Here is a 26,607-nt window from a genome sequence, read left to right as displayed (position 1 = left end):
CATAGACTCTTATTGCTGTAGTGAAGTTGCTGGGGACGGGCCATGAAGCAGGACACAGGCCTCCAGAGGAGCTTGAAGAGGACACAGCTCCTCTAAAGGCAGACAGATGCCAGAGGTCAGATCACCCTGCTGGGGCCAAGCCAGAATCACCTCTGTGAGTGCCCACGCCCTCCCACCACTGTTTCTGGTTTGTTTTCTTTTGCCAGTTCACCCACGCCAAAAGTCAACACGCCAGAGCCAACCACGTAATAACCAGGTCCAGAATCCTGTCGGGTGTACGAGCCCCTGTGAAACTGCAGCTTCTCCTGCATTCCTTCTAGGAGAATAAGAACCTTAGAAAATGTCCTAAAAGAGGTGGTTTTCTGAAAGAATTTTTCACCTAGTGCTTTATCATCAAAAACAATAAACTGACTCCAGAACACTTGGAGAAGGCAATGGCACCCCACTCCAGTACTCTTGCCTGGAAAATCCCATGGATGGAGGAGCCTGGTGGGCTGCAGTCCATGGGGTCCCTACGAGTCAGACATGACTGAGCAACTTCACTTTCACTTTTCACTTTGATGCACTGGAGGAGGAAATGGCAACCCACTCCAGTGTTCTTGCCTGGAGAATCCCAGGGACGGGGGAGCCTGGTGGGCTGCCGTCTCTGGGGTTGCACAGAGTCGGACATGACTGAAGTGACTTAGCAGCAGCAGCAGCAGCAGCAGCAGCAGCAGCAGAACGACTTGGGTCTCCAACAGACTTTGAATAATTTCTATTATAAAAGATTATAAAACAGGCTCTTTGCGTCTATAAGCAAAACTTGCAGCCCCAAACCTTATTCCAAATTAATATATGAATTGAGAGGAAGCTCAAGCAGAGCCAAAGCCATCAGGTATAAAGTTATCCAGGCCTATTTCTAGAGAGAGTGTGTTAGTCACTCAGTCGTATCCAACTCTTTGTGATCCCACATACTGTAGTCCGCCAGGCTCCTCTGTCCATGGGATTCTCCAGGGGATCTTCCATACCCAGGGATCGAAGCTGTGTCTTCTGTGTTGCAGGCAGAGTCTTTACCATCTGAGCCACCAGGGAAAAGAGTCTAGAAACTCTGGCTGCACGAGGAGTAATTTCCATCAGAGGTCAGTCAGGGAGCCTGGAATTCAGGAGGAAGAGAGTTTGCTGTCAAGGAAGGGGGCTGTGAGAGAGAGGGCTGAGCCTGCTGCCACATGGCCACCAAGAATGGGAACTAGAGTTACTTTAGAAGTCTCTTATCTGTAAAATGAGGAAGCTGGTTTGAATGATGGTTCAAAACTTGTCTGGCCACCTGAATCACCTGGAGAACTTCAGAAATGCAGGTTCCCAAGCTCCACCTTGGACCGTGGTAAAGAACACGCCTCCCAATGAAGGAGATGCGCGTCAATCCCTGGGTCAGGAAGATCCCCTGGAGAAGGGAATGGCAACCCACTTCAGTTTTCTTGCCTGGAGAATCCCATGAACAAAGAAGCCTGGCGGGTTACAGGCCACGGGGTTGCAGAGAGTCGGACATGACTGAGGGGCTGAACACACAGACTTCACCTCGGACCCCCGCAACAGAATCTTTAGGCTCTGGGATGGGGTAGTCTCCAAGCTGCTGGGTGATCCTGCTCGGTCAGGTTTGAGAACTGTGGGCTGAAACTGTGGCAACTGGCCCGGTGATTCAGACGCCCTGCCCCAGGGTGCTGGGTCAAACTCTGGGGATGGAGACTGAGAACTGCCCAGACAAGGGTTTTGAGAAAAGCCTTCCCATGGGAAAGGGAGACAGAAAGGTATCCAAAGTTCAGTGAGAAAGTTATGGGGACTCTTCACAGGTATTCTGCCTAGAGCCTGAGAACAGGACACTGCCAGACTGGGACAAACCAGGACCACACACATGCTGGGGCTGGGGGCAGGGGGTGCCTAATCCATCCTCCTGAGCAAAGAGAAGCACCTGCTTCTTCTTTTTTTAAATATGTATTTATTTGGCTGCTGCACCAGATCTTAGAGCCTTAGTTACAGCACACAGGATCTTCCATCTTCAGTCTCGGCACGAGGGATCTCTAGTTGTGCTGTGCGAACTCTAGTTGCAGCACGTGGGATCTAGTTCCCTGACCAGGAATGGAACCCGGGCCCCCTCCATTGGCCCCACAGAATCTTAGCCACTGGACCACCAAGGAAGTCCCAAGAGCACCTGCTTCTGCACCGAGGGAGACCCCAGCCCACTGAGGCCAGAGAGTCTGGTTTCCCCTCACGGAGCATTCAAGCCCCAGAAAGTCCAGCTGCCACCGGAAGGGCCATAGCTGATCCGTTGAAGTCAAGAAGGACCGAGGGATCTCCCATCAAGGCTCAGACCTCAGGTTGGCCTGTGCCCAGAAGGCACTGGGGTCTCATGTTTGGGTCCAGGTTTCCTAATGACCCAGCTTCATGCTTTGACACGGAGCTCACACACCTTTGTGTTGCCAGGCTCCCGTGGGTTACCCTGGGAGACCCTCCAGGGACGAGAGAGGTGAGATTGCCTTTCCTTCCAGAGTCCCCACCTTGGGGTATGCCCCCTCCCCTGTAGCTATCCTGCCCTATTGAGTCAGTTGGCGGCTCTGGGCTGTATTTCACCCCTCTGCGCCTCTACCTGGACTGTGACTGCTTGTCTGGGGTGATGCAGGCTTGCCTCCCGGCAGGACCTGGCTCAGGGTGGCCTCTCCCCTCCATCCCCGCCGCATCCTTTCCATGCCTGAGTGGTAGATGCTCGGACTGAGGCTGGTGAGGCCTAGAACAGGACCTGCGGACAAGCTCCAGGGAACTGGCTCTGCTTCTGTGGCTCTTCTGCTTCTGGTGTCTCATGGATGTCAGCCCTGGATGCAGGGAGCACCCTGATGGACATGTGTGCCCTGTACATGAGGACCACTCCCCACAGGGGAGACCGGACCCCGCGTGTGCTCAGTTTGCTTGTCTTCTTTCTATTACCCTGAGCCTTCTGTCCCCTCTGATGTCCTTATCCATGGCCTGGCTCCTTAGCCACAGGGGTCCCTGCGTCTCCCTGGCCGGGGCTACTGGTTTGACACACACTGTCCGTGTCACCATCCCCCCATGACCCTCATCACCATCCACCACTCGTCCGAAGTCAGGATCAACTGGACTTCCCTGGTGGTCCAGTGGTAAAGAATCTGCCCGCCAGTGCCAGGCACATGGGTTCGATCCCTGGTCCAGGAAGATCCCCATGTTCTAGTTAAGCCCACGAGCCGCAACTCAAGAAGCCACTGCAACAGGAAGCCCATGTGTGCAGCAGAGCAGTCCTGGTTAGCACAACTGAGGAAATGCACACAGCAAGGAAAACCCAGCCCCGCCAACAACAAATAAATACAGGAAAATAGTACTGTGATAACTGAATAAACGTTTTTTTTAATGTCAGAAGAACTAACTTTGTTGTTGTTGTTCCTCATCTCTGTGATGAGTCGTTAGTTATTTTAAAGGCCACATGTTAGCAAACTGCCATGCAGAGTAAATTGAAAATTTGTGCTTCTCACTCCAGGCTCTTGGGACGATGGTCAGCAAGGACATTTAAGATCAGGAAGAAAATGAATTTTTTCATTTTGGTATTATATGTTTCTGAGTATTTCAGACCATATGCATGAAGAAGGTTGGTGCTGCCCTGGGGAAGGGGACACCACATGTCAGGAATGCCCCCCTCTCCCCCACCCTGCCCAGTCTGGCACACCACACAGCCATCTGGTCAACCTGACTATTTTATTTTATTTTTTTTTAACCAAGCAGGGGGTTGGCTAGTGGTGAAACTAGGCCTAGAACTCAAGGCTCCCGAAACCCAGGGCTCTCCTCTGCACCCTTCTGCTGCCCTTGTTCACTTCCTTCCAGCAGCCCGGCTGTTCTCCTCTCTCCCCTCCTCTCCAGGCACGGCTCAGGCCAGCGTGGCCCGGCCCCGTGAAGTCACCAGCTCGTGGCTCCCTGGTGTCTGGTGTGGCTGCCAGGCATCGCCTCTGTTCACTCACTGGGCCTATTCACTGGCCCTGGCTGCGGCCCCAGGAGATGCGGGGCCATTGTTCAGTCTCGGAGGTGGTGGCAGTGCTAACAAAGTCCTCGAGGGCCAGGGGAGGGCGGGAGCGCCTTCCCAGAAGAGCAGAACGAGAGAGCCTGTCGGGGCTTCTCAGTTATGTCGCCACAGCCCTGTCCCGTCTGGGCCCCTTCGAAAGCCACCTCAACTGGGGGCAGATCCGGTTCCTTCTCGAGTCAAGCCCTTGCCGGTGTTTCCGTGGGCCTCCCGCCCCTCCAGTCTCCTCTCTGAGCTCCCCCTGCTCTGGGCTTACGGGCACTTGACTCTCAGCGCTCACCGCGTGGTGCTGTTGCTGTGCATTTGGGTTGAGTCCTGTTCCATTTCCTCCAACCAGACTGGAAGGTGGGACTCGTCCACTGCACCTGGACCTGCCCAGAGCTGCTGGCTGTTCAGACACCGGCTTCTCCTGGGAGCCTGAGCTTGGCAGTTTATCTTACGATTAAGAAAATAAATAGGTCTGTTTGATGGTAATGGAGGATTTTGTCAGCATCGCCCCATATTCCTCTCTATGAGTGGTGACGCCAATATTCAAAAAAGGGGAAAAATGTTAGGAATATCATTCTTACCCGCTCCCCTCTTCCTTCCATTAGGCAGTTTTCCCCCACTAGTGAAAGTGAGTACAAGTGTTAGTTGCTCAGTTGTGTCCGACTCTTTGTGACCCCGTGGACTGTAGTCCGCCAGGCTCCTCTGTCTGTGGAATTCTCCAGGCAAGAATACTGGAGTGGGTTGCCATTTCCTCCTCCAGGGGATCTTCCCGACCCAGGGATGGCAACCAGGTCTCCTGCATTATAGGCGGATCCTCTACCGTCTGAGCCACCAGGGAAAGGGGCATAAATGTGATCAGAAGACCCCTCTCTTGAAATTCTCTCTGCTCTTTCTGGCTGGCATGGAAGAGAAACCCTCTTTGCAGACGCCCATCCCCACCCCACCAAGGCTGTCCCGCTCCCCTCCGACAGCAACCCCACCTTCCCTCCAGGCACTCAAGCTTCCCAAGCTCCCCCTCCTCTTAGCCTGTGAAACCCCACTTTCTGGAAGGGTGATTCATGCACCCAAAGTGTGATTCTAAGTCTTTGTGTTCTTTCTCTGGGTGATTTCCCAGTGTCATTGTGGCTAAATGGGACCTCTGCCATCCACTCACACCAGTGAGTGATTTCTGTAGTCCCCAGTCTCTTCACCTGGGAAGTAGGGTCGTAAACCCGTCCCCTGTCTCTTGGGGATGGGGGGCAAAGGAAGCAAGAGTGTACCCAGCACTTTGTGACGGGTAAGATGGTATTGTAAGACTCTACCCTGAGAGCTGTGTCAGGCTGCAGTGCAGAGAAGGGGCATGTTTTGGGTTCTAGCAGAGTTCTTGTGCTGTGTCCTAAGCCAGACACGTTCCTAACCCACACATCACGTCACCTGTCCCATCCCCTGCGGGTCTGCCTCCCGGCTCTGAAGTCCAGGTATCATCCTGTATCCGCCATAGGACTCAGCTCCTCTGGGAAGGGAGGAGAGCCCGCAGGAAGGCCAGGTGGAAGGTGGACTAACCTCTTGACATTAGAAAGAGCTCCATGAGAGGAGCTTTCTTGAGGGCCACGGAGTTCCCTTCAGTTCCCCCGTTTCCACCTCCGGATGGCAAGTCCGCTATCTCCTCCTCAGCATGGGCGGTTCCACACAGCTGTGTTGAGGGTGCGTCCTCTGAACGTCCCTCTTGTCCTCCGTGGGAACCCGGTCACACTTGTCCCCGTGCTCATGGGACAAGACCCAGGGGACACAGAAGCCGCCATCTAGGCTTTAAGGAGTGCTTTCTAATACCTTACACTTGAGAAGGGAACACGCTGTCTCAAAGAACTAGCCAGGAGTTCCACCAGCTCTGAAAGTCCCCCTGCAGCAGAGGAGGGGGGCTTATCCTGAGGACTGGATAAGCCCAGTCCAGTCTAAGCGGGACAGCATCTCGTGCAGAGAAGGGGAAGTGGGGGGCGTTGGGGGAGCCTGGAGGGAGCAGCCCTGCCCTCCATCCTTTCCGTGGAGAAACCCCATCAGGTCTCCAGCACACACCCCAGAGTGCAGGGAACACCTCAGAGAGACACAGGAAGGTCCTTGCGTCCAGGGGCCCGGGCCAGCGTGGGGAGCAGGGACCATGACACTTCTCACTGGACCACCGTGGCCCTGGGAGTCGGTCCGTTCCCGGCCACTGTGCGGCCATCGCTGCAGCCAGTGAAGGACACGCCACCACCCCTGGGGCCCCAGGGCGTCCACACACAGGGCAGCACAGGGGCTTCCTTCTCCCGGTCGGTCCACCTGGACCCAGCCTCACTCCTGCCGGACTGTGGGTATCACCCACAGTCGGCCCCCTCCTGCCCTGTCTGCCCTGCAGAGCTGCTGGACTCAAATCTCTCCCTCCTCAGGGGCCTCACTCTCCACCCTCCCTTCCCCACTCCCCCAACCCCTCCTCCAAGTGGGCCTTGCTTCTAAAACCTTTGGTGTGAACCTTTTTTCAAAAGAGCCTGGGGTCTTGCTCCTAGGGCCTTTCACGTCATAAGCCTGGAGACCTTCAAGGGCACGGTGACAGCAGTCTACCTCCTCCTTTCCCTGGAGCTCCTCCCTGGTCACCCTGGGGGCTGAGATCTCTGCTTGGTGTGGTGGTTCCTGGGACAACGGGGTCCCTGGAAAAAGACCTGGTTACTCCCAGTGCTCCCATCTAGGAAGTATGGGAGGGAAGGTTCCAGCCCAGCTTGAGCCTTGGCTCCGCCCCCTTCTGTCTCCCTGCCTGTTTGCGGGGTCGGGGGACACTGACCACGCACCTGCCCCCTGTCCGAGCCAGCGCTGGGCGGATGATGAACTGGGGCAGGGAGGAGAAACGTACGCATGCTTCCCAGGTGGCCCGCCTGCCAGGGCAGGAGACACGATTCAGTCCCTGGGTTGGGCAGATCCCCTGGAGGAGGAAATGGCAATCTACTCTCCCATTCTTGTCTGGAGAATCCTATGGACAGAGGAGCCTGGCAGACTGCAGTCCATGGTGTCACAAAGAGTTGGACATGACTGAGCAACTGAGCACGCATGAGAAACTTACCTGTTTTCATCTGGTTTGGTTTGGCGTGAAGCAGCCTGTTGTTCACTGGTAGGCCTGGTACAGACGAGATGGGCTGAGGCTCATAGGACCACAGAGTCAGGAGGGGGGGATGGGATGAATCGGGAGGTGGTCTGGGGGGTGAGGATGGAAGCAGAAGAAGGAACACAGTTGCACAGGGCTGGCAAGCAGAGGAGTCTGGACGGGGTAGAGCAGGTAGGCACAAGCCAGGGTAGGCTTTTGGCTTGTAGGATGATCAGTCTTTGTCAAGGTCAAAGGGAGCAAGAGGGTGGCCCTTGGACCGTGTTTACTGACGTCTTTGGCTTGCATGCCTATTGTATTTTTAAATAATTTAGAAATTGTATTCAGTTACCTATAAATGTGAGAGACCAGACCCAAATCCAGAGTCCGCCTGTCTTGGAAACAAATCAATATCAGGCAGCATTACTGTATTGTTTCCTAGAGCTTCCATAACAAAGTAGCCCAAACTAGGCAGCATGAATCCACAGGGGTTTATTCTCTCGTAATTCCACAGGCTGGAAGTCTGAACCAAGGTGTCAGCAGGACCACACCCGCTCTGAGACTCTGAATAGCCTCCCACCTTGCCACCTCTCACTTCCTGTTTCCTTTTTCCAGTATTACTGAGAAATAATTGATGTGCGTCACTGTATATGTTTAAGGCATACAGCATGGTACTTTGAATTGCTCGTATTGTGAAAGGATGATCACAGTGGGTGAGCTAACACCCCTCATCTCTACAGAAACAAGAAAAAGAAATGAAAAAGAAGGACTTTCTCTTTGTGATGAGAGAGCTCTTAGGAGTCGTCTTAACTTTCCTGTGTGTCATACAAGAATGTTAACTACATCGTTTTGTACATTGCATCCCCAGCAGTTAGTTATCTGATCATTGGAAATTTGGACCTTTTGACCAACCACTGCCAGTCTTCTGGCTTCTGATGGTTGCCAGCAGCGCTTGGCATTCCTTGGCTCATAGAGACATCACCCCAGTGTCTGCCTCCGTCATTACACGGCCTTCTCCTCTGTGCCTATCTGTGTCTTCTCCCCTTATAAGGACACTGCACATGCGGTTAAGAGTCCAGCCTGTTTCAGTATAATCTCAGCTCAATTCTGTCTGCAAAGATCTATTTCCAAATAAGGTCACATTCATAGGTACTGGGGGTTCGGACTTTAACTTATCTGTTTGGGGGACTCCATTCAGCCATAACCACGATCTTACAGCATAATCAGGCAGATGTGAGTGACAATCGCCTGCCTGAGACAGGCCTCCAGGATTGCACAAAGCCTGTGGACATGTGCAGCCTCTCACTCTGGGCGGATTCATGTCCGGGTCTCTTGCCAGTTCTTTGTCCTCCACATCCCACCCACTGCTTCCTGGTTCCAGTCCTATCCAAGTCTTCACTCCACAAGGCCCTTCCTTCCCAAAGCCACCCCAGCGATCATCTTCACAGTGATTCTAGCTCTTGCACACTCACAGTGGCAGTTTTCACATCACACATTTTGACAATAATAGCGTGTCTGGTCTGGTCCTTGGTGTAGTTATGTGACTTCTGACCTTCATCTCTGCTGAATATGAACTTCCTTATGTCTTATCCCAAGGACTACGGGATCCACTCCACACACTCTCGACACCATGCTTTAGTCTTGGACTAAATATGAAAATCACATCCGACAAGTGTGTATAAGTCTTATCACCTGACAACTTTTGAACTGTCCCTGTCACAGCAGGGGGGACTCTGCCCACAACTCAGGTTGGGTGGGGCAGGGATTTCTAGACACAACCAGTTCTAAGGGATTAGAAGTAGTTTATGCAAGCTAGTCCCCAACATTCAGAATTGAATCATTTAGATTCCTGCCATGTGAGACTCTCAGCACTTGCAGCTGGGACCCCTTTTCTCCATGTCAGCAAATCGCTCACACCCTTTGTGGTTCCTCCTCTACCCCAGGCCTCTCTTCCTCTCCGTCGACACCCACCCAAGTGGCCAAGCAGCACACGCCTCTCGAGTCCTACAAGCAAGAGCCTGAGCGACTGGAAAATCGCATCTATGCCTCCTCTTCGCCTCCGGACACAGGCCAGAGGTTCAGCCCGTCCTCCTTCCAGAGTGCAGCCAGGCCTCCCTCAGCATCGCCGACACATCCTTCTCCCTCCAAATCTGTAAGTCTGGGCCTCCTCCTGGGGGCCAGGCCGCCGGGCGTGGGAGGGAGGGCAGAATCTGGATATAGCTGAAGCCAAGGCTGGGCACTCCTGACATCTTGGGTGTATTTTATCATAAATCACAGACTAAGAAAAAAAAGTGGCGAGAGCACAATTGATGATGTTGTTCAGTTGCTAAGTCATGTTTGACTCTTTGTGACCCCATGGGCGGTAGCACACCAGGCTTCCCTGTCCTTCACCATCTGCCGGAGCTTGCTCAGACTTGTCCACTGAGTCATTGATGCCATCCATCCATCTCATCCTCTGTCATCCCCTTCTCCTTCTGCCTTCAGTCTTTCTCAGCATCAGGGTCTTTTCCAGTGAGTTGGCTCTTTGCATGAGGTAACCAAGGTGTTGGAGCTTCAGCTTCAGCATCAGTCCTTCCAATGAACGTTCAGGGTTGATTTCCTTTAGGATGGACTGGTTTGATTTCCTTGCAGTCCAAGGGACTCTCATAAGAGCACAGTAGGCAAGTGGACATCAAATGGACAGTAGCTTCTGGAACATGGCCAGGAAAACTTTTTTGCTGTCTTAGCTTCTTTTTAAAAATCAGTTATTAAAAGCTTTATTTGAATTTGTTGTGATTGGGATAGTAAAGTAAAAAGTCATAGGCAAAGCAAAAAAATACTGTTTTTTTTAATAGAAATTTTATTCTCGCTTTTTAAGATTTAGAGTCTGACATCATTTGACTTGGGAAGCGGTCTTGGAAAGATGAGCCTTTCCAAGCAGAGTGGGTTAGTGAAACGGGTGTCTTTGCATCCTTCAGAGGATCAGAACTAGTGGATATGAATGGAGGAGGATGGCTTAATGCCAGCCCTTACACACTCTGCATTTTAACACCGTGGGCCTGAGTGCGGGGACCAGCATCACCACCTCCGAGTTTGTGTTGGGACCCCAGACGTGCACTATCATTCCTGTGCCCAACACGGGTATAAAAACCACATCCCTGAAGTCTTTGCGTATGGATGTAACTAGTCTAGTCAGTATGGTATTAGTTTCCAGCAGCTGCTGTAACAAAGGGGCACAAACTGGGGGGCTTGAAACAACAGGAAGCCATCATCTCATGTTCTGGAGGCTGGAAGCCTGAGATCAAGGTTTTGGCAGGACCGTGTGCCCAAGGAGGTCTCAGGGGGTGGCGGGGCGGGGCAGAAGCTTCCTTGTCTGCCCAGCTTCCAGGAGCCCCAGCGTTTTCTTGGTTTGTGGCAGCTTTCTTCCAGTCTATGCTTGCATCTTCACTTGCTGTCTTTCCTCGGCTCTGTTTGTGTCCAGATTTTCCTCTTATAAGAATGTCATTCATATTGGATTAGGATCCAACTTGGTGGTTCAGACAGTGAAGAATCCTCCTGCATTGCAGGAGACTTGGGTTCGATTCCTGGGTTGGGAAGGTCCCCCAGAGACAGGAATGCCAACTCACTCCAGTATTCTTGCCTGGAGAACCCCATGTACAGAGGAGCCTGGTGGGCTACAGTCCATGGGGTCTTTGGGCTGTAGCCCAAAGAGTCAGATACAACTGAACAACTAATACTAACTCAGTATGACCGCTTTATACATAGATAGGTATATCCTTGGCCACACCAGCTCTTAGTTTCGGGATGTGGGGTCTAGTTCCCTGACCAGGGATTGAACCCAGGCCACCTGCGTTGGGAGTGTGGAGTCTTAGCCACTGAACCGCTGAACCACCAGGGAAGGCCCTGGATTTTTGTTTTTTAAGATTTATTTATTTTTGGGTGTGCTGGGTCTTTGTGGCTGCACGTGGGCTCTCTCTCGTTGCCGTGAGGAGAGGCTGCTCTTCGTTGCGCTCTGTAGGCTTCTCACTGCGGTGGCTTGTCTTATTGTGGAGTGCGATCTCTAGAGCATGGGTACGGGCTTTAGTTGCCCCGAGGCATGTGGGATCTTCCTGGACCAGGGATTGAACCCGTGTCCTCTGCATCAGCAGGCAGGTTCTTAACCGCTGGACCACCAAAGAAGCCCAACTTTTAAAAAAATAGCTATTTATTTGGCTGCCCCGAGTCTTAGTTGCAGCATATAGAATCTAGTTTCCTGACCAGAAATTGAACCCAGCCCCCCAACATTGGGAGCACAGAGTCCTAGCCACTGGACCACCGGGGAAATCCCAGGACGATTTATAATCTCTTTATAACTTAATTACCTCTGCAAAGACCTGATTTCCAAACAAGGTGGCATTCATGGGTGTTAGTGGTCAGGACCTCACAAAGCTTCTGGGGGGACACCATCTAACCAAGTTAACCAAGTGTTAACTTGCTGCCTTTGGGAAGAAAGAAGATGTGTTAGTCTGGCAGAGAACCTACCGTGAGTCTTCTCCTTGTTTGTCCGATGATTACTTTATTAGATGTAAGCTTAGCAGAGTATTGTTTTAAATGCTGAGGGATAAAATGTAAGGTATTGTCTCTGCCCTCTGGGGCTTACGGTCTTACCGGGAACAGAATAACACTCAGATAAAGCAGTTAAATCAAAGCGGAAGGTAGGTTGGGTGGGGATCAGGCGGGAAACAAATAGTCCACACTGCAGGGGGGTGGGAAGGGGTAAATACTGGTGTCTGATGAGGGTAAGGAAGGAAGACTTGGGTGACTGCGGCGCTCAAGTCAGCAGGAGAGGTGGAGATAGGGCCTTCTGGCGGTAGGGCAGGGTGGCACTGTCTGGGGGTTCCTGGTGATCCGGTGGAGATTAGAGACAGGAAGAACAGGAGGCCCCTGAGCACTCAGGGCCCAGGAGAAAGGTCATCCATGTTCCTGGGTGTGAATGAGAAGAGATCTTGAGGTTTCTGCTGTCCCGGGCATTTAGCGTGGAGACTTGGTCATAGAGATACAAGAACAAATGTGTCCAAAAAAAGGGATCATGAGGTAACTGAAGGTTATCAAAAGCAGGGAGCTGCTACTTCCCTTGGGCTGGAGGGATGCGAGGGGACCCCATCAGGTGGGAGGTGGGACCAGTGTGTCTGCCTGGCAGGAAGGAGCTGGGGCCACAGAGGAGGAGCAGCCACTGGCCTGAGCTGCCGTTGGAGGCAGAGGGATAGGAAGCCTGGCATCTCCGTGGCTTCCTGCCCTCCACCGTGTGCCCAGCCTGCGGAGAGGCCAGCGGGCCCAGAGACCTGAGAGGGAGCCGGCAGGGGACCGGAGACGGGAGCCGAGAAGGGAGTGACCGGCAGAGAGGCCCGGTTGGAGGAAGTCTGTTCAAAGCGTCGGCTTCTTCTCCCGGACCCGGGATGACGGACAGGTCAGCCCAATGGGAGAAGAGACGCTGGTTTGAATCGGACGTGGTTATTTGGGCTTTAGATCATTTGAAGTGATGGTGCAGACGCAGACACGGGGTTTTTCCACGATTTCAGAAGTTCTGTGTGCACACCGAGCCCACAGCCTTTCCCACCTTAAATGGGAGAGCATTCAGAGGACGTTTTAAATCTGCTTTCAGTGTCCCTTCCCCGACCCCTGATTGTGAGTAGACAGTGATATTCTTTTTTTTTTTTTAACCTTTCTTTTTTATTTTTTAAATTATGAAAATATAACACATTTACAGAAAACTTGGTAAATACATAACAAAGTTACATGTATTTCACAATATATTACAATTGTTTGTTAAGTAGATAAATGAAGATGTTTAGTTGCAGTTTCAATATCAAACTCTCAGAAATCAATAGAATGAATGTACAAAGAAGTAGTGGGGCTTCCGAGGTGGCTCAGATGGCAAAGAATCTGTCTGCAGCGCAGGAGACCCGGGTTCAATGCCTGGGTTGAGTAGATCCCCTGGAGAAGGGAATGGCTACCCACCCCAGGATTCTTGCCTGGGAAATCCCATGGACAGAGGAGCCTAGAGAAAGTCGCTCAGTCATATCTGACTCTTTTAGATCCCATGGACTATACAGTCCATGGAATTCTCCAGGCCAGAATCCTGGAGTGGGTAGCCTATCCCTTCTCCAGCGGATCTTCCCGACCCAGGAATCGAACCAGGGTCTCCTGCATTGCAGGCAGATTCTTTACCGACTGAGCTACAAGGGAAGCCCCATATGTTTATTTTACCACATTAAAAAAAAAAAAAAAGATCCAGTCAACAGTACAATGTTTATAAAGTTTGAGCTTCAGAAATTCAGGGTGATCACCCGAGATTCCCCACTTATATTTTGAAATGATATGTTTCAAATTGGAAGACAGTGTTCCACTGGCTATGAACATTAAACAGGAGCCTTAATCATGTTTAAGTTTTATCACCCAAGGCCTCCAGGGGCTCCTTCAAACATACTGGTCACAACCCCTGCAGCTGTGTTTGGCCCTGGTCTCTGCTTTCAGCAGCCTTTGGCAGGAGGGCTGGTGATGGATTCGGGTTCATCTGAGTGTTTCTTTATAATTGGATTATGTTGAATGTCCTCATGTGCTAAATTCCTTAAGAACGTGGCTGATTTCATGCATTTGGTTACCGGCGAAATCTTTATAGAGGAATGTGAGTTGCTTAAAGGCTTCTATCTTCTTGAAAGTATTTAGATATAATTTATCTCTGCCTTTTGGAATAAAAAGACACTTACTGTAAACATCGACCATGAAGATCACTTTTATAAACTTTGTTCCCATGAATTTTATTCTAAAATTAGAAAGGGGATGAGGGCAATGAATTCGTCTTTGTAGAAGTACTCATTTTATCGTTTATTTACTCAGCAAATATTTATTAAGCAACTGTTGGGTGACAGACACTGGGCTCGGGAAGGTTGATGGGTTGACAAGTGTGTGAGTGGCTCTCATGAGGCAGAGATGGTATTCTCTTCATCTATTAGCAGCACCTTATGCTTGGGAGGGGTTTGATAAATAGCTCAGCACTCACTGAACAAAGGTTTTCCCTGGTAGCTCAGCTGGTAAAGCATCTGCCTGCAATGCAAGAGACCTGGGTTCGATCCCTGGGTTGGGAAGATGCCCTGGAGAAGGGATAGGCTACCCGCTCCAGTATTCTTGGGCTTCCCTGGTGGCTCAGCTGGTACAGAATCCGCCTGCAATACAAGAGACCTGGGTTCGATCCCTGGGTTGGGAAGATCCCCTGGAGAAGGGGACGGGTATCCACTCCACTATTCTGGCCTGGAGAATTCCATGGACCGAAGAGCCTGGTGGGCTGCAGTCCGTGGGGTCACAAAGAGTTGGACATGATTCAGTGACTTTCACTTTCACTGAACAAAAGGAAGGAGCTTTTATCTATCTGAGGTGATGGTGTTTTTTAGTCTCTCCATCATGTCCAACTTTTTGTGACCCCGTGGACTGTAACCCACCAGGCTCCTCTGTCCATGGGATTTCCCAGGCAGGAATACTAGAGCGGGTTGCCGGTTCCTTCTCCAGGGGATCTTCTTGACCCAGGGATCAAACTCGTGCCTCCTTCATTGCAGGTGAATTCTTTACCACTGAGCCACCTGGGAAGCCCAACTTGGGGAGGGGGGTTCAGTTCAATTCACTTGCTCAGTCGTGTCCGACTCTTTGCGACCCCATGAATTGCAGCACGCCAGGCCTCCCTGTCCATCACCAACTCCCGGAGTTCACTCAGACTCATGTCCATCGAGTCAATGATGCCATCCAGCCCTCTCATCCTCTGTCGTCCCCTTCTCCTCCTGCCCCCAATCCCTCCCAGCATCAGGGTCTTTTCCAGTGAGTCAACTCTTCGCATGAGGTGGCCAAAGACTGCAGTTTCAGCTTTAGCATCATTCCTTCCAAAGAAATCCCAGGGCTGATCTCCTTCAGAATGGACTGGTTGGATCTCCTTGCAGTCCAAGGGACTCTCAAGAGTCTTCTCCAACACCACAGTTCAAAAACATCAATTCTTCGGCGCTCAGCCTTCTTCACAGTCCAACTCTCACATCTATACATGACCACAGGAAAAACCATAGCCTTGATTAGACGGACCTTTGTTGGCAAAGTCATGTCTCTGCTTTTGAATATGCTATCTAGGTTGGTCATAACTTTCCTTCCAAGGAGTAAGCGTCCTTTAATTTCATGGCTGCAGTCACCATCTGCAGTGATTTTGGAGCCCCAAAAAATAAAGTCTGACACTGTTTCCGCTGTTTCCCCATCTATTTCCCATGAAGTGATGGGACCGGATGCCATGATCTTTGTTTCCTGAATGTTGAGTTTTAAGCCAACTTTTTCACTCTCCACTTTCACTTTCATCAAGAAGCTTTTGAGTTCCTCTTCACTTTCTGCCATAAGGGTGGTGTCATCTGCATATCTGAGGTTATTGATATTTCTCCCAGCAATCTTGATTCCAGCTTGTGTTTCTTCCAGTCCAGCGTTTCTCATGATGTACTCTGCATATAAGTTAAATATAGACAGGTAAATAGTTATAAGAGAATTTGATAAAACTGTGCATGGGAGAAAATTCCTAGTCCTGTCTTGGGGAGTGGAAAAGCCAATCCCGGAGGACGGAAGTGGAAACTTTTTTCAGCAGCAGAGAGCAACAATCAACTCTGCATCTTAGGATGATCCCCGTGGTTGGATGTGGAAATGAGACCGGATGTGGGTACAGCAGTTCAGATGAGATGCCGTGTGAAATGATCTGGGCCTGGTGGCAGCTGACGGTGGAAAGAAGGGGAGGGGACTGGTGTTAAAATGTAAAGAGCTATTTAAGAGGTAGGGTTGAAATGGCTTTGGTATGCAGCGACTGATTAGTTGAGGGGACAAAAGAGAAGAGTCAAGGATGACTGCAAAGATCTTGCCTTGGGAAACTGGATGGATGGTGGGTGCATTTTCTGGGATAGGGAACAGAGGAGGAGTCAGGCTGTGTGCAGGTGTGTACGTGTGTATAAGTGCACACACATGTGTGTTAGCTGGTGGTGGTACAACAAGGTGCCCAGGGGATCATTAAATGGAGGTGTCCAAAGTGCCATTGGATATGTGAATCTGGAGCTAGAAATTAAGATTTTTGTTTATTTGTTTTTATTTATTTGTTGGCTGTACCACACAGCTTGCAAGATCTCAGTTCCCCCACTGAGGATTGAACCTGGGCCCTAGCAGTGAAAACCCTAAGCATTAGGCAACCAGGGAACTCCCCTGGAAATTAAGATTTTTTTAATCATCAGAATGTAAATGGTAACCCTCACCATGATAGTAGATGAAATAATCCAGAGAGATGTATCGTAGGTGAGAAGAGAGCCAGAAAAACATGGGTATTTGAAGGACAAAGGAAAAGATTCTGAATTATCTAGAAAACAGGCAGAAAACCAGGCAAATGCAGCATCACGGAAGCACAAGGACTGTGTTTTGTGGAGTATCACGCATTTGGAGGGCATGGTCAGTGACGTTCCTGGCCGTGGGATGTAAGGACTGAGGTCATCTGTAACCTTGGCAGGAGTACTTCCAATGGCAAGGTCAGGAGCAGAAGCCATGTGATGTGGGTGAACGATTAAGAGCTGAAGACGTGGAGGCCTTAGTGTAGAAAACTCTTTCCAGGATCCTGGCTTTGAAGGGGAGGAGATGGGGCTGCAGCTGAAAGAATGAAGGTGATGGTTTGTTCCCATAAAGGGGAATAGATTTAAACACCAACAGGGAAAGAGTTCGTAGGAAGCGAGCAGTTAAAGATAGAAGGAGGGACTTCCCTGGTGGCCCAGTGGTTAAGACTTCCAATGCCGGAGGTATGTGTTCGATTCCTGGTCAGAGAACTAAAATGTCACACACCAAAGCATGGCCAAAAAAAAAAAAAAAAAAAAAGGGGAAAAGCAAGCATGCCATCTGTGCTTGTAAAGGAAATAGGTGAATTTTCTTAGGAGGTGGGAGCACGTGGTGGGGGTATTTGTCTTGAACTGAAGGAAGAATCGGGAATCCCTGGTGGCTCAGTGGTAAAGAACCCAGCTGCTAGTGCAGGAAGCACAGGTTTGATCCCTGGGCCTGGAAGATCCCCTGGAGGAGGGCATGGCAACCCACTCCAGTATTCTTGCCTGGAAAATCCCATAGACAGAGGAGCCTGGTTGGCCACAGTCCATGAGGTCACAAAGAGTCGAACACGACTTAGCGACTAAATCATCCAGCAAAGGAAGAAACGTCTTTTAGAGGGTTGAAAATTTTATGTGCAGGTGTTAAAGTGATCAGTACTTATCCAATTTTCTTTCTACAGTCACTCCATGCACCCCCTGTTTGCTTCTATGGAATTTCACTCTTGACTTGTGTCTTGAATCAGAGTCCCTAGAAGCAGAGCCCGAGATGGGGCTTCAGGTGCAAGCGTGTTTATTCATTACAGAGAGCTCTCAGAAGAAAAATCTAAGGAGCCGGGAAAGGAAGGAGCAAAGCAAGGGTGTGGCTTCAGATGAGGTTGAGCCTCAGCTGTTCAACAGGGGAGCTCTGCAGTATAAACTGCCCCAGGAGGTGCTCTGCCTCGGGGCGAGGAAGCTGGGCTTTTATATCTTTTTTTTTTAATTTATTTTTATTTATTTGGCTGCTCCAGGTCTTAGTTGTGGAACACAGGATCTTAAGTTGCAGCATATGGGGCCTAGTTCCCTGACCAGGGATTGAACCCAGGCCCTTTGCACTGAGAGTGCGGATTCTTAGCCACTGGACCACGAGGGAAGTCCCTAGGCTCTTATTATCTTTATATGAAATGGTTGCCATCAGCTCTGGGATGCCCTGGGTGAGGAAAATGCACCTGCCAGCTGGGATGGCACTTACAGGGCAGTCCTGTAAGGAGGTTGCAGGTTTGGGCCATTAACAGCAGCCCCCTGCCGCAGCCTGGAGTCCCAGCCCGCCAGTGACAATGGACCCCAGGGCGCCTGCCGCAGCCTGGAGTCTCTGATGCCTCCTCTCCCGCCTGCTCGATTCCCATGGCCAGCAAGGTTGGGTCCTGCGTCAGTCTTCCCACCGCTGCATAACAAACCTCCCCCACACTTAAGACAATAGCCATTGATTTAGCTCACCATTCTGTGGGCCAGCAATTTGGGCCGGGCATTCTTCTGGCCCCGACTGTGCTTACTCACCCATCTGTGGTCATTTAGCAGGTCACTTGGGGACTGGCTGGACCAGAGTGGCCTCGGCCAGAACAGCTTGTGTCTGTTCCATGCGGTCTCCTCCTGCAGTCGGGTAGACTGGGCATGCTGTCATGACCGTGATGGGGCTCCCCACGACAGGGAGGTCTATCCAAGGCTTCTTGAGGCTGAACTCAGAATTGGGGCTCTGTAGCTCCTCCCACCCTGGGGTAGAACCTATGTGCTCTCCCCTTGGGTCTGGGCCTGTGGATTCTTTTGGCCCACAGAACACATCAGAAGTGAGCATCGCATGGCAGGGGCTTGGACACAGGGTGTGGGCCAGTTCTGAAATCTACCTTCTTTCTTATCCCTTGATTCCAGCAACCGGGTCTGCAGGTGAACACGTGACATGCTTGAGTCTAGAGGCTCATGAATCTATATTTAAGGAGTCTAATTTAGATGCTGTACCTCGCTGAGAGTAACTTCCTGTTAAGCAGACTGCTGCAGTTTGTGTTCCTGGAGAAATAGAGACTCTACGGTAGAGATTCCTGTGCAGGATGTTAATCGGGCCGTCCTCTTAGGATCGACACCTGTGGGAGGAAGGAGGGCGGAGGGATGGGCAGAGAGAGAAGCTACGGTGCGGTGCCGTCTCAACACAGTCCTCCCCAGACCTCGGGGAGCACCTCCCAGTGACCCCACGCTGGACCGAAGGAGCCAGCCTTTACACCCTCATCACTGTTCATTAGATGGCAGCTGTCCTGGAAGAGGCTCGACCAGGCAAGGCAGCCCTCTCTAGCCAAGGGCTGTCCTTGCGGAGAGTTGAGGGTCACCCACTGGCAGGTCCCCAGCACCCTGGGGACAATCCTTCACTGTTGGAGGGGGCCAGAGTGGTAGAGCTGCTGCTGCTGCTGCCAAATCACTTCAGTCGTGTCCGACTCCGTGCGACCCCATAGACGGCAGCCCACCAGGCTCCCCCGTCCCTGGGATCCTCCAGGCAAGAACACTGGAGTGGGTTGCCATTTCCTTCTCCAATGCATGAGAGTGAAAAGTCAAAGTGAAGTCGCTCAGTCGTGTCCGACCCTTAGCGACCCCATAGACTACAGCCCACCAGGCTCCTCCATCCATGGGATTCTCCAGGCAAGAGTACTGGAGTGGGGTGCCATTGCCTTCTCCAATGCATGAAAGTGAAAAGTGAAAGTGAAGTCGCTCAGTCGTGTCCGACCCTTAGCGACCCCATGGACTACAGCCCACCAGGCTCCTCCATCCATGGGATTCTCCAGGCAAGAGTACTGGAGTGGGGTGCCACTGCCTTCTCCGGTGGTAGAGTTGACCCTTGAGTAACACAGGTTTGAACTGCTCGGATCCACTGGGTGCAGATTGTTGCTGATAGTAAATCCTGCAGTACTGCCTGACGCGAGGTTGGTCGAATCCTTGGATGCATGACAACAGAAACGGAGGAACCGTGTATAGTGAGAGCTGACAGTAAGTTACACTGGGTTTCCCACCACGTGAAGGCTCAGCACCCCTAACCCTCAACTGTGCATCACAGCCTCTAGTATGTGGACTTATTCTCTATTTTTCCAACTTATTTGTATATTTCTTACATAATTTTATTTATTAGTGGTTGTGCTGGGTGTTCATTGCTGGGCACAGGCCGCCTTCCTGCAGCGAGCAGGGGCTGCTCTTCATTGTGGCGCAGGCTTCTCGCTGCAATGGTCTCCCCTGTTGCAGAGCACAGGCTCACTAACTGTGGCCCACAGGCTCAGCTGTTGCATGGCGTGTGGAATCTTCCTGGACCAGGGATCGAGCCCACGTCCCCTGCCCTGGCAGGTGAATTCCTATCCATTGCACCACTGGGAAGTCCCTATTTTTCCAGTTTATGATACCAAAATTCTGACAGATGAAAATAAGTGCTGTCATCTCTCTCCTTCGGAGAAGGCAATGGCACCCCACTCCAGTACTCTTGCCTGGAAAATCCCAGGGACGGGGGAGCCTGGTGGACTGCCCTCTATGGGGTCACACAGAGTCGGACATGACTGAGACGACTTAGCAGCAGCAGCAGCAACGTATCTCTCCTTATGATATAGTTAGTATGTAACTAAACTGAAGAAAAGGGTTCAGGATGACTGGTTGGGACTGAGTGAAAGAGGTTTCCTTAGGCCCAGAGGAAAAGGGACTAAAGCCTCCAGCTAATAACCATCACCAATATCCCAGCAATAGGAGTGAGCCACCATGGAAGTGGATAGTCCAGCCCTGGCCAGGCCTTCAGATGAGACCACAGCCCCAGCCCGTACCTGCACCAGGACCACCCACTGAGCTGATCTTGAACTCCTGACCCACAGAAACCATCAGACATCACGTATCAGTCTGCTAGGGCTGCCGTAGCAAAATATCACCGACTGGGTGACTTAAACTACAGAAATTTATTTCTCCGGTTCTGGAGGATGGAAGTCCAAGTTCAGGGAAGGTTTGGTTTCTCCTGATGGCTCACCCCTTGGATACAGATGACAGCTGTCTTGCTGGGTCCTCACCTGGCCACTCCTGCATACACGCACATCCCTGGTGTCTCTTCCTTCTTACAGAAACCCCAGTCCTATTGGATCAGGGGCCCACCCTTACAACATCATTTGACCTTAATTCTTTAAAAGTCCTATCTCCAAATAAAAGCCCGTTGAGGGTTAGGGGTTCAACATATGAATTTGGGGAGCAGGGGGAAACAATTCAGTCCATAACAGATGTTAAAATATTATTGTTGTTTTAAGTCACTGAGTTTTGGGGTGATTTGTTATATATCGAAAGATAACTAATACTTATTTGATCATGTTTGTGGGAAGGAAACAACTCAGTAGATTCAGAAAAGATAATAAACTCAGGAACTTTGGGTTCTTTTTAAAAACTGGTCATCTCCCCACAAATTACTCACCAAGGTCCCTTGTTTTTCTAGTATGGCTATTTGGAAAGAAACTGCTAACCAGTTTTCAAGATTGCTATTTGGAATAATTAGCCCCTTTTTAAAAATAGACAGCCCTTTAAACATCTGAAACTATTTCAGATCACTTGGCATCAAGGAGTCAAGATTTTCTATAAACTACTTTGTTTTATATTTCTGTCTGCCATGTAAAATAGCAAGTTATAACCTAATAAGGTCTTGACGTAGACTGTCTGCCCAGGAATGGTAAACTAACGGTTTCATCATCTGTTACTCACAACAGATTAGATAATTTAAAAATAGTTTGAAAAAATTCACATTGGGTCAAGGAGTAGGAGCTGCAGAGAGACATGATTCACGATGGGGCCGGTCATCATGAGAGCTGGAGCTTGGAGAAGTGCTGCCTGTGTGTTGAAGAGGCAGGCAGAGAGCATCTCTCCTCCCAGCTGTCAGGAAAAGGTATCATAACTGGCGTTGCTCCTGGGTTCCTGCACCGTTGGAATCATGACTGGATGAGCGGAAAGAAGGCAGAGCCAGGATAAGAGAGACGTAGTTGGCTGAGAGCTTGGTGCATTTCCTGAGCTGTGGCCTGAGTCTGCGGGATGCTCATTTACTCTGCTCCCCCAGGGTAGCTGCAAGGAGAAGGGGACGACAGAGGACAAGATGGTTGGATGGCATCACCGACTCAGTGGACATGAGTTTGAGCAAACTGCAGGAGATACTGAAGGACAAAGAAGCCTAACATGCTGCAGTCCATGGGGTCGTAAAGAGTCAGACACGACTGAGCAACTGAACAGCTAGGGTAGCTGAGCTCCAAGGAGAAGATGGTGGATCTTTTACCTCAACTTTTTTTTTTTAATATTTATTTATTTATTTATCTGCCTCGGGTCTTAGTTGCAGCACATGGAAATTTCACTGCGTCATGCAGGGTCTTTCCTTGTGGTGCACGGACTCTCTAGTTGTGGCGAGTGGGCTCAGGAGTCATGGTGCTCAGGCTTAGTGGCTCTATGGCCTGTGGGATCCCAGTCCCCGATCAGGGATTGAACCCACGTCTCCTGCATTGCAAGGCGAATTCTTAACCGCTGGACCACCAGGGAAGTCCCTCAGCATTTTTTTTTTTTACAGCTTGATAAATGCCGTGGCTGTGTCACCTCCTCAGGGGCCCAAGAAGGAACTCATGCCTTCACCAGTTATATCCTAAGACCTTACCATGTGCCTGGCACTGAGCGCTCAAAGATGGCTGAGATAATTCCTGCTCTTGAGAATCTCCCAAAAAGAAGTAAGTCCTGCAGAATCAGGACCCTGAGCGAAAGCACCGAGGGGCACCTTCCACGTCTTCACTCTTGGGTCACAACCTAACAGATGGTAGATTGGCTTCAAAAGACTCACGGGTCCCACGACCATGCACGCGGCAGTGTTATGGTCCCAGAGACACAAGTGTGGGGTAAAAAATGTACATTTCCAGTGGTGGATTATTAGACTGTGTTGGCTGATGGAGCCAACCCTTCTCGTGGTTAAATCTGCCATCAAGACAGCGGCGACCTTAGGTTGCACCTTGAGGGAGCAACCCTGCCTTCAACCTGTCAGAGGCAATGGTTAAAATGTTGGGATGGTCACTGGAGTTTATCACGGGGACCTACAAAAAGTACCTGTACACAGGGGCAGAGTCCATCACGGTCATCTTTTTCCCTCACGTGGGCTGGTACGAGGAACGTCACCTGAATAACAGACTAGACATATCTCTGCTGAAGAAAGGATCTCCCGTCACCGATTTCTCGAAGCCGGGGGCAGAAGCCAGCTTGCAGAGGGTGCCTGAGTGGGTGTGAGATGACAGAGGATGGACAGAGAATGTGGACCTCTTTGTCAGGAAGTTTAGCGTGAAGGGGAGTCATGAATAAGGACTGTGAAGGGAGGGGGCATCTAGAAGGGCATTTCTTTTAAAAGACGGGTGTGTCTTGAGCATGGATGTATGCTGGTGAAAGGAGTTACAAGTTGCTGAATCTTTAGGGCTTCTCTCCCCATGTTTCTGTTCTAGAGGAACATAGGGCTTACCTCACAGGATAGTAATGAATATCAACCGAGATAATCTGGGTAAAGTGACCCAAAGGCTCCTGCGCTCGCCTTGACTTGAACTGAACTGAACCACGGCAACCGGGTTCCAAAACCCACATTCTTACTGTCTTATCACTAAAAAGTCTCACAGTTTGCAGCCTTGCCCTCCACATACTGATTCAGCATCTTAGCCCGCATCCCTAACTCAGGGATTGGCACCCTCTGGCCCATGGGCCAAACCTGTTTTTGTCATGAACGTTTTATTAGTATGTGACCACAGTTATTCATTTACGCATATTCTCGAGCTGTTGTCATCAACAGCAGAGGTGAGTAATTGCAGTGGAGACTGGGTGGCCTGCAAAATATTTACTTCCTGGCCTTTTTTCAGGAAAAATAAAAGCCAGCTTCTGACTAATCTGTGCCAGAGGTTCCCTTTGCTGCCACATAGTTTATTGCTAAGACATCCCATGCAGAGTGGCAGAATGAGGCTGGTCTCCAGAAAGGCAAGAGACAGGCCATAGAGCTTTGCCCCCACCAGATGTGTGGGGTGTGTCCCTCTGGGGAGAGCGGGTAGGTTAATCACCAGTTCCACCCACAAGAGGCCTGGAAATTAGAGTGGTCGAAAAGATGGCAAACCAGCAAACAGTCCTGTAGAGCTAGGACTGAAGGGCTCAAATTTCCCTGCCCCTCAGATCACTATAACAGGATGCGATCTGCTTTTGGACTGAACTGGGGATATTTGGAATAATGTGACCTCAAGATGGAAGGGCCCTTATTCTTCCCCTTAACCTCCTTGAGTTAAGAAATGATCAAATTTGACACAAGCAACACAGGTGAGCATTGTAGACTTTTCTTTTTTATGATTTTATTTTTTGGCGGCACGTGGGATCTTAGTTCTCTGACCAGGCATCAAACCCGCATCCCCTGCCTTGGAAGCAGAGTCTCAACCACTGGACTGCCAGGGAAGTCCCGAGCATCATAAACTTCTCATTGGCCACCCTGGCAGTGGTTTTCAGAGGAGTGTGTTGGTCAGACTTGCATTTTAATAGAAGGACGACTCCAGTGATGATCTGGAGGTTGGATTTCACGGGAGAGAGACAAAGCAAGCTGACTCATCAAGAAAGTCCTACCAGAGTTCAGTGAGAGATGGCAAAGCACTGAATTAAGACCACAGGAGTGAAGATTTGGAGGAAGGGATTAATTATAAAAGAATCTAAGAGATACATGGCATGTGGAAGGAGGGGTCTAGGGTGACTCTCCAGGTTTTGGCATGAAAGGATGGATGGCTATGTCATCAAATTAGGAAGGGGAGATAGATGTGGGGATGAAGGACAAGTTCCATCTGGGTCACTCTCTCTTTGATTATTTTGGAACATCAAACATAGGTGTCAGGGGCCTGGATATAGAGTCTGGGGTGGAGAAGGAGAGGTTAGAAAAATGATCGTCTTTGTTCACTTTATTCACCATTTATTAAGTCAAAGGACTCAAGATGTGAACACCTTTACCTGTGTAACTGCTGGTGCCAGGAAGAAAACACAGCTTCATCCCATAAGGGGCACTTCACCAACACAGTTGTACAAAAATGCATTTTAAGGGCTGAGCATTCAATGGTGGAAAAATTACTGTACCTAATCATGCATTCTCAACGGGCTTGTCTTGATTTGCATTTAGATGGGAATTCCTTTAGCTCAGAACCAAGACGATCCCTAACTCACAGTATTTAGAAAAGCATTAACTTTAGCTGGTAAAAGTACTATTGGTACAACAGTAACACAAACCATAATACCAGTATTAATAGTGTGCCTTTAATGATTCAGTAAAAATTGGCTGCTGGAATGGTGGAAAGGTTTAGCACAAGCCTTCCTTGGCATCTCTCTGAGAATGGAGTGCCTGCCCAGTTAATGAATGACACCCAAATTCTGCAGCAGGCCTGGAGTAAACCTGTTTCAAGGGGGTGTGTGTTGTAACATTTTTCCTACTTTTTTTTTTGGTTGCTCCACTTGCATGGTGTGTGGGATCTTAGCTTCCCGACTAGGGATCGAACCCAAACCCCCTGCAGTGGAAGCACAGAGTTTTTAACCACCGGACTGTCAGGGAAGTCCCTCCACTGTTTTCCATGAGGCTTAGCATGGAACTCTAAACCAGTGTTGTTTTGAGTCTGGAGTAAGAATAATATCTGCTCATCTTGAGCATGATGAAATCAGAGGATATTTTATTCGGAAAAAGGGAAATTGAAGCAAGTAGTTCAATAAAAAGCCCTCCGAGGAACCACAGAGGGTAAGGTTCAAATATGATTTCTACATCTGGTCCAATGCTTTCCTCTCCACACGGTGTCTCAAAAGCAAGTTAAAAGTCCATTGTTTGTGATGTTTTCATTCGCAAATTGGTAAGACTATTCAGTGATCTTGGTTTGGCCTGATTAAGCCATTCCATGTACTGTCTTTGCTTTTAATTTTAAAAATTAGATGCATCTGGAGAATTATTCTCTCTTAAAACACCATTCCTCTAAGAAGTGTTCTGGAAATTGTTGTATAACAAGATAAATGTACTTGACACTACAAACTGTGAACTTAGAAATGGTTAAGGTAAATTTTATGTGTATTTTACCACAATTTAGGATAATTTTGAATAAAATCATTCCTCTAATGATATAAAGAGAAGCATAAAGAAGAGAACAAAAACTTCCCGTAGTCCCACCACTTCGAGGCAGTTAAATGGTGGCGTAGCAGTCTTTGCTTGGCATGTGTTATTTCTTTATTCCTAGATATAAAAATAGACTGTGTAGCAACTTAGCTTTTCACTTAATATTGCATTAATGTTAATTAATATTATGGTCAGGCCCCTGTCTTCGGTTGACATAGTTTGGTTGTTAGGATAATGACATTTTGAAAAGTCTCCTGCTTGTAAAACTTGGTGGTTACACAACATTTGTTGTTGTTGTCCAGTTGCTAAGTCACGTCTGACTCTTTGCAGCCCCATGGACTGCAGCACGCCAGGCTTCCCTGTCCTTCACTATCTCCCAGAGTTTGCTCAAATTCATGTCCATTGAGTCAGTGATGCCATCCGACCATCTCACCCTCTGTCGTCCCCTTCTTCTCCTGCCTTCAGTCTTTCCCAGCATCAGGGTCTTTTCCAGTGGGTTGGCTCTTTCCATCAGGCGGCCAAAGTATTGAAGCTTCAGCTTCAGCATCAGTCCTTCCAATCAATATTCAGGGTTGATTTCCTTTGGGATGGACTGGTTTGATTTCCTTCGTGTCCAAGGGACTCTCAAAGAGTCTTCTCCAGAACCACAGTTTGAAAGCATCGATTCTTCAGTGCTCAGCCTTCTTTATGGTGCAACTCTCATCCATCCATACATGACTACTGGCACACAACA

General features: G+C 49.8%; 1 protein-coding gene across 6 annotated transcripts in view; it reads left to right on the top strand.

The window, feature by feature from the left end:
* Positions 1 to 26,607, top strand: part of PRKAG2 (protein kinase AMP-activated non-catalytic subunit gamma 2) — a 305,973-nt gene that overhangs the window by 188,063 nt on the left and 91,303 nt on the right. For all 6 annotated transcript variants that reach the window (XM_070368928.1, XM_070368927.1, XM_070368926.1 and 3 more), the window contains one exon: positions 9,071 to 9,279. In XM_070368928.1, coding sequence (XP_070225029.1) covers positions 9,071 to 9,279 — 209 coding nt within the window. The remainder of the gene's footprint in view (positions 1 to 9,070; positions 9,280 to 26,607) is intronic.

Source organism: Bos mutus, chromosome 4 (genome assembly GCF_027580195.1).
Source record: "Bos mutus isolate GX-2022 chromosome 4, NWIPB_WYAK_1.1, whole genome shotgun sequence".
NCBI lineage: Eukaryota > Metazoa > Chordata > Mammalia > Artiodactyla > Bovidae > Bos > Bos mutus.
Note: the sequence above shows the minus strand (reverse complement) of the source record. Positions and strands in the feature narration are given on the sequence as shown.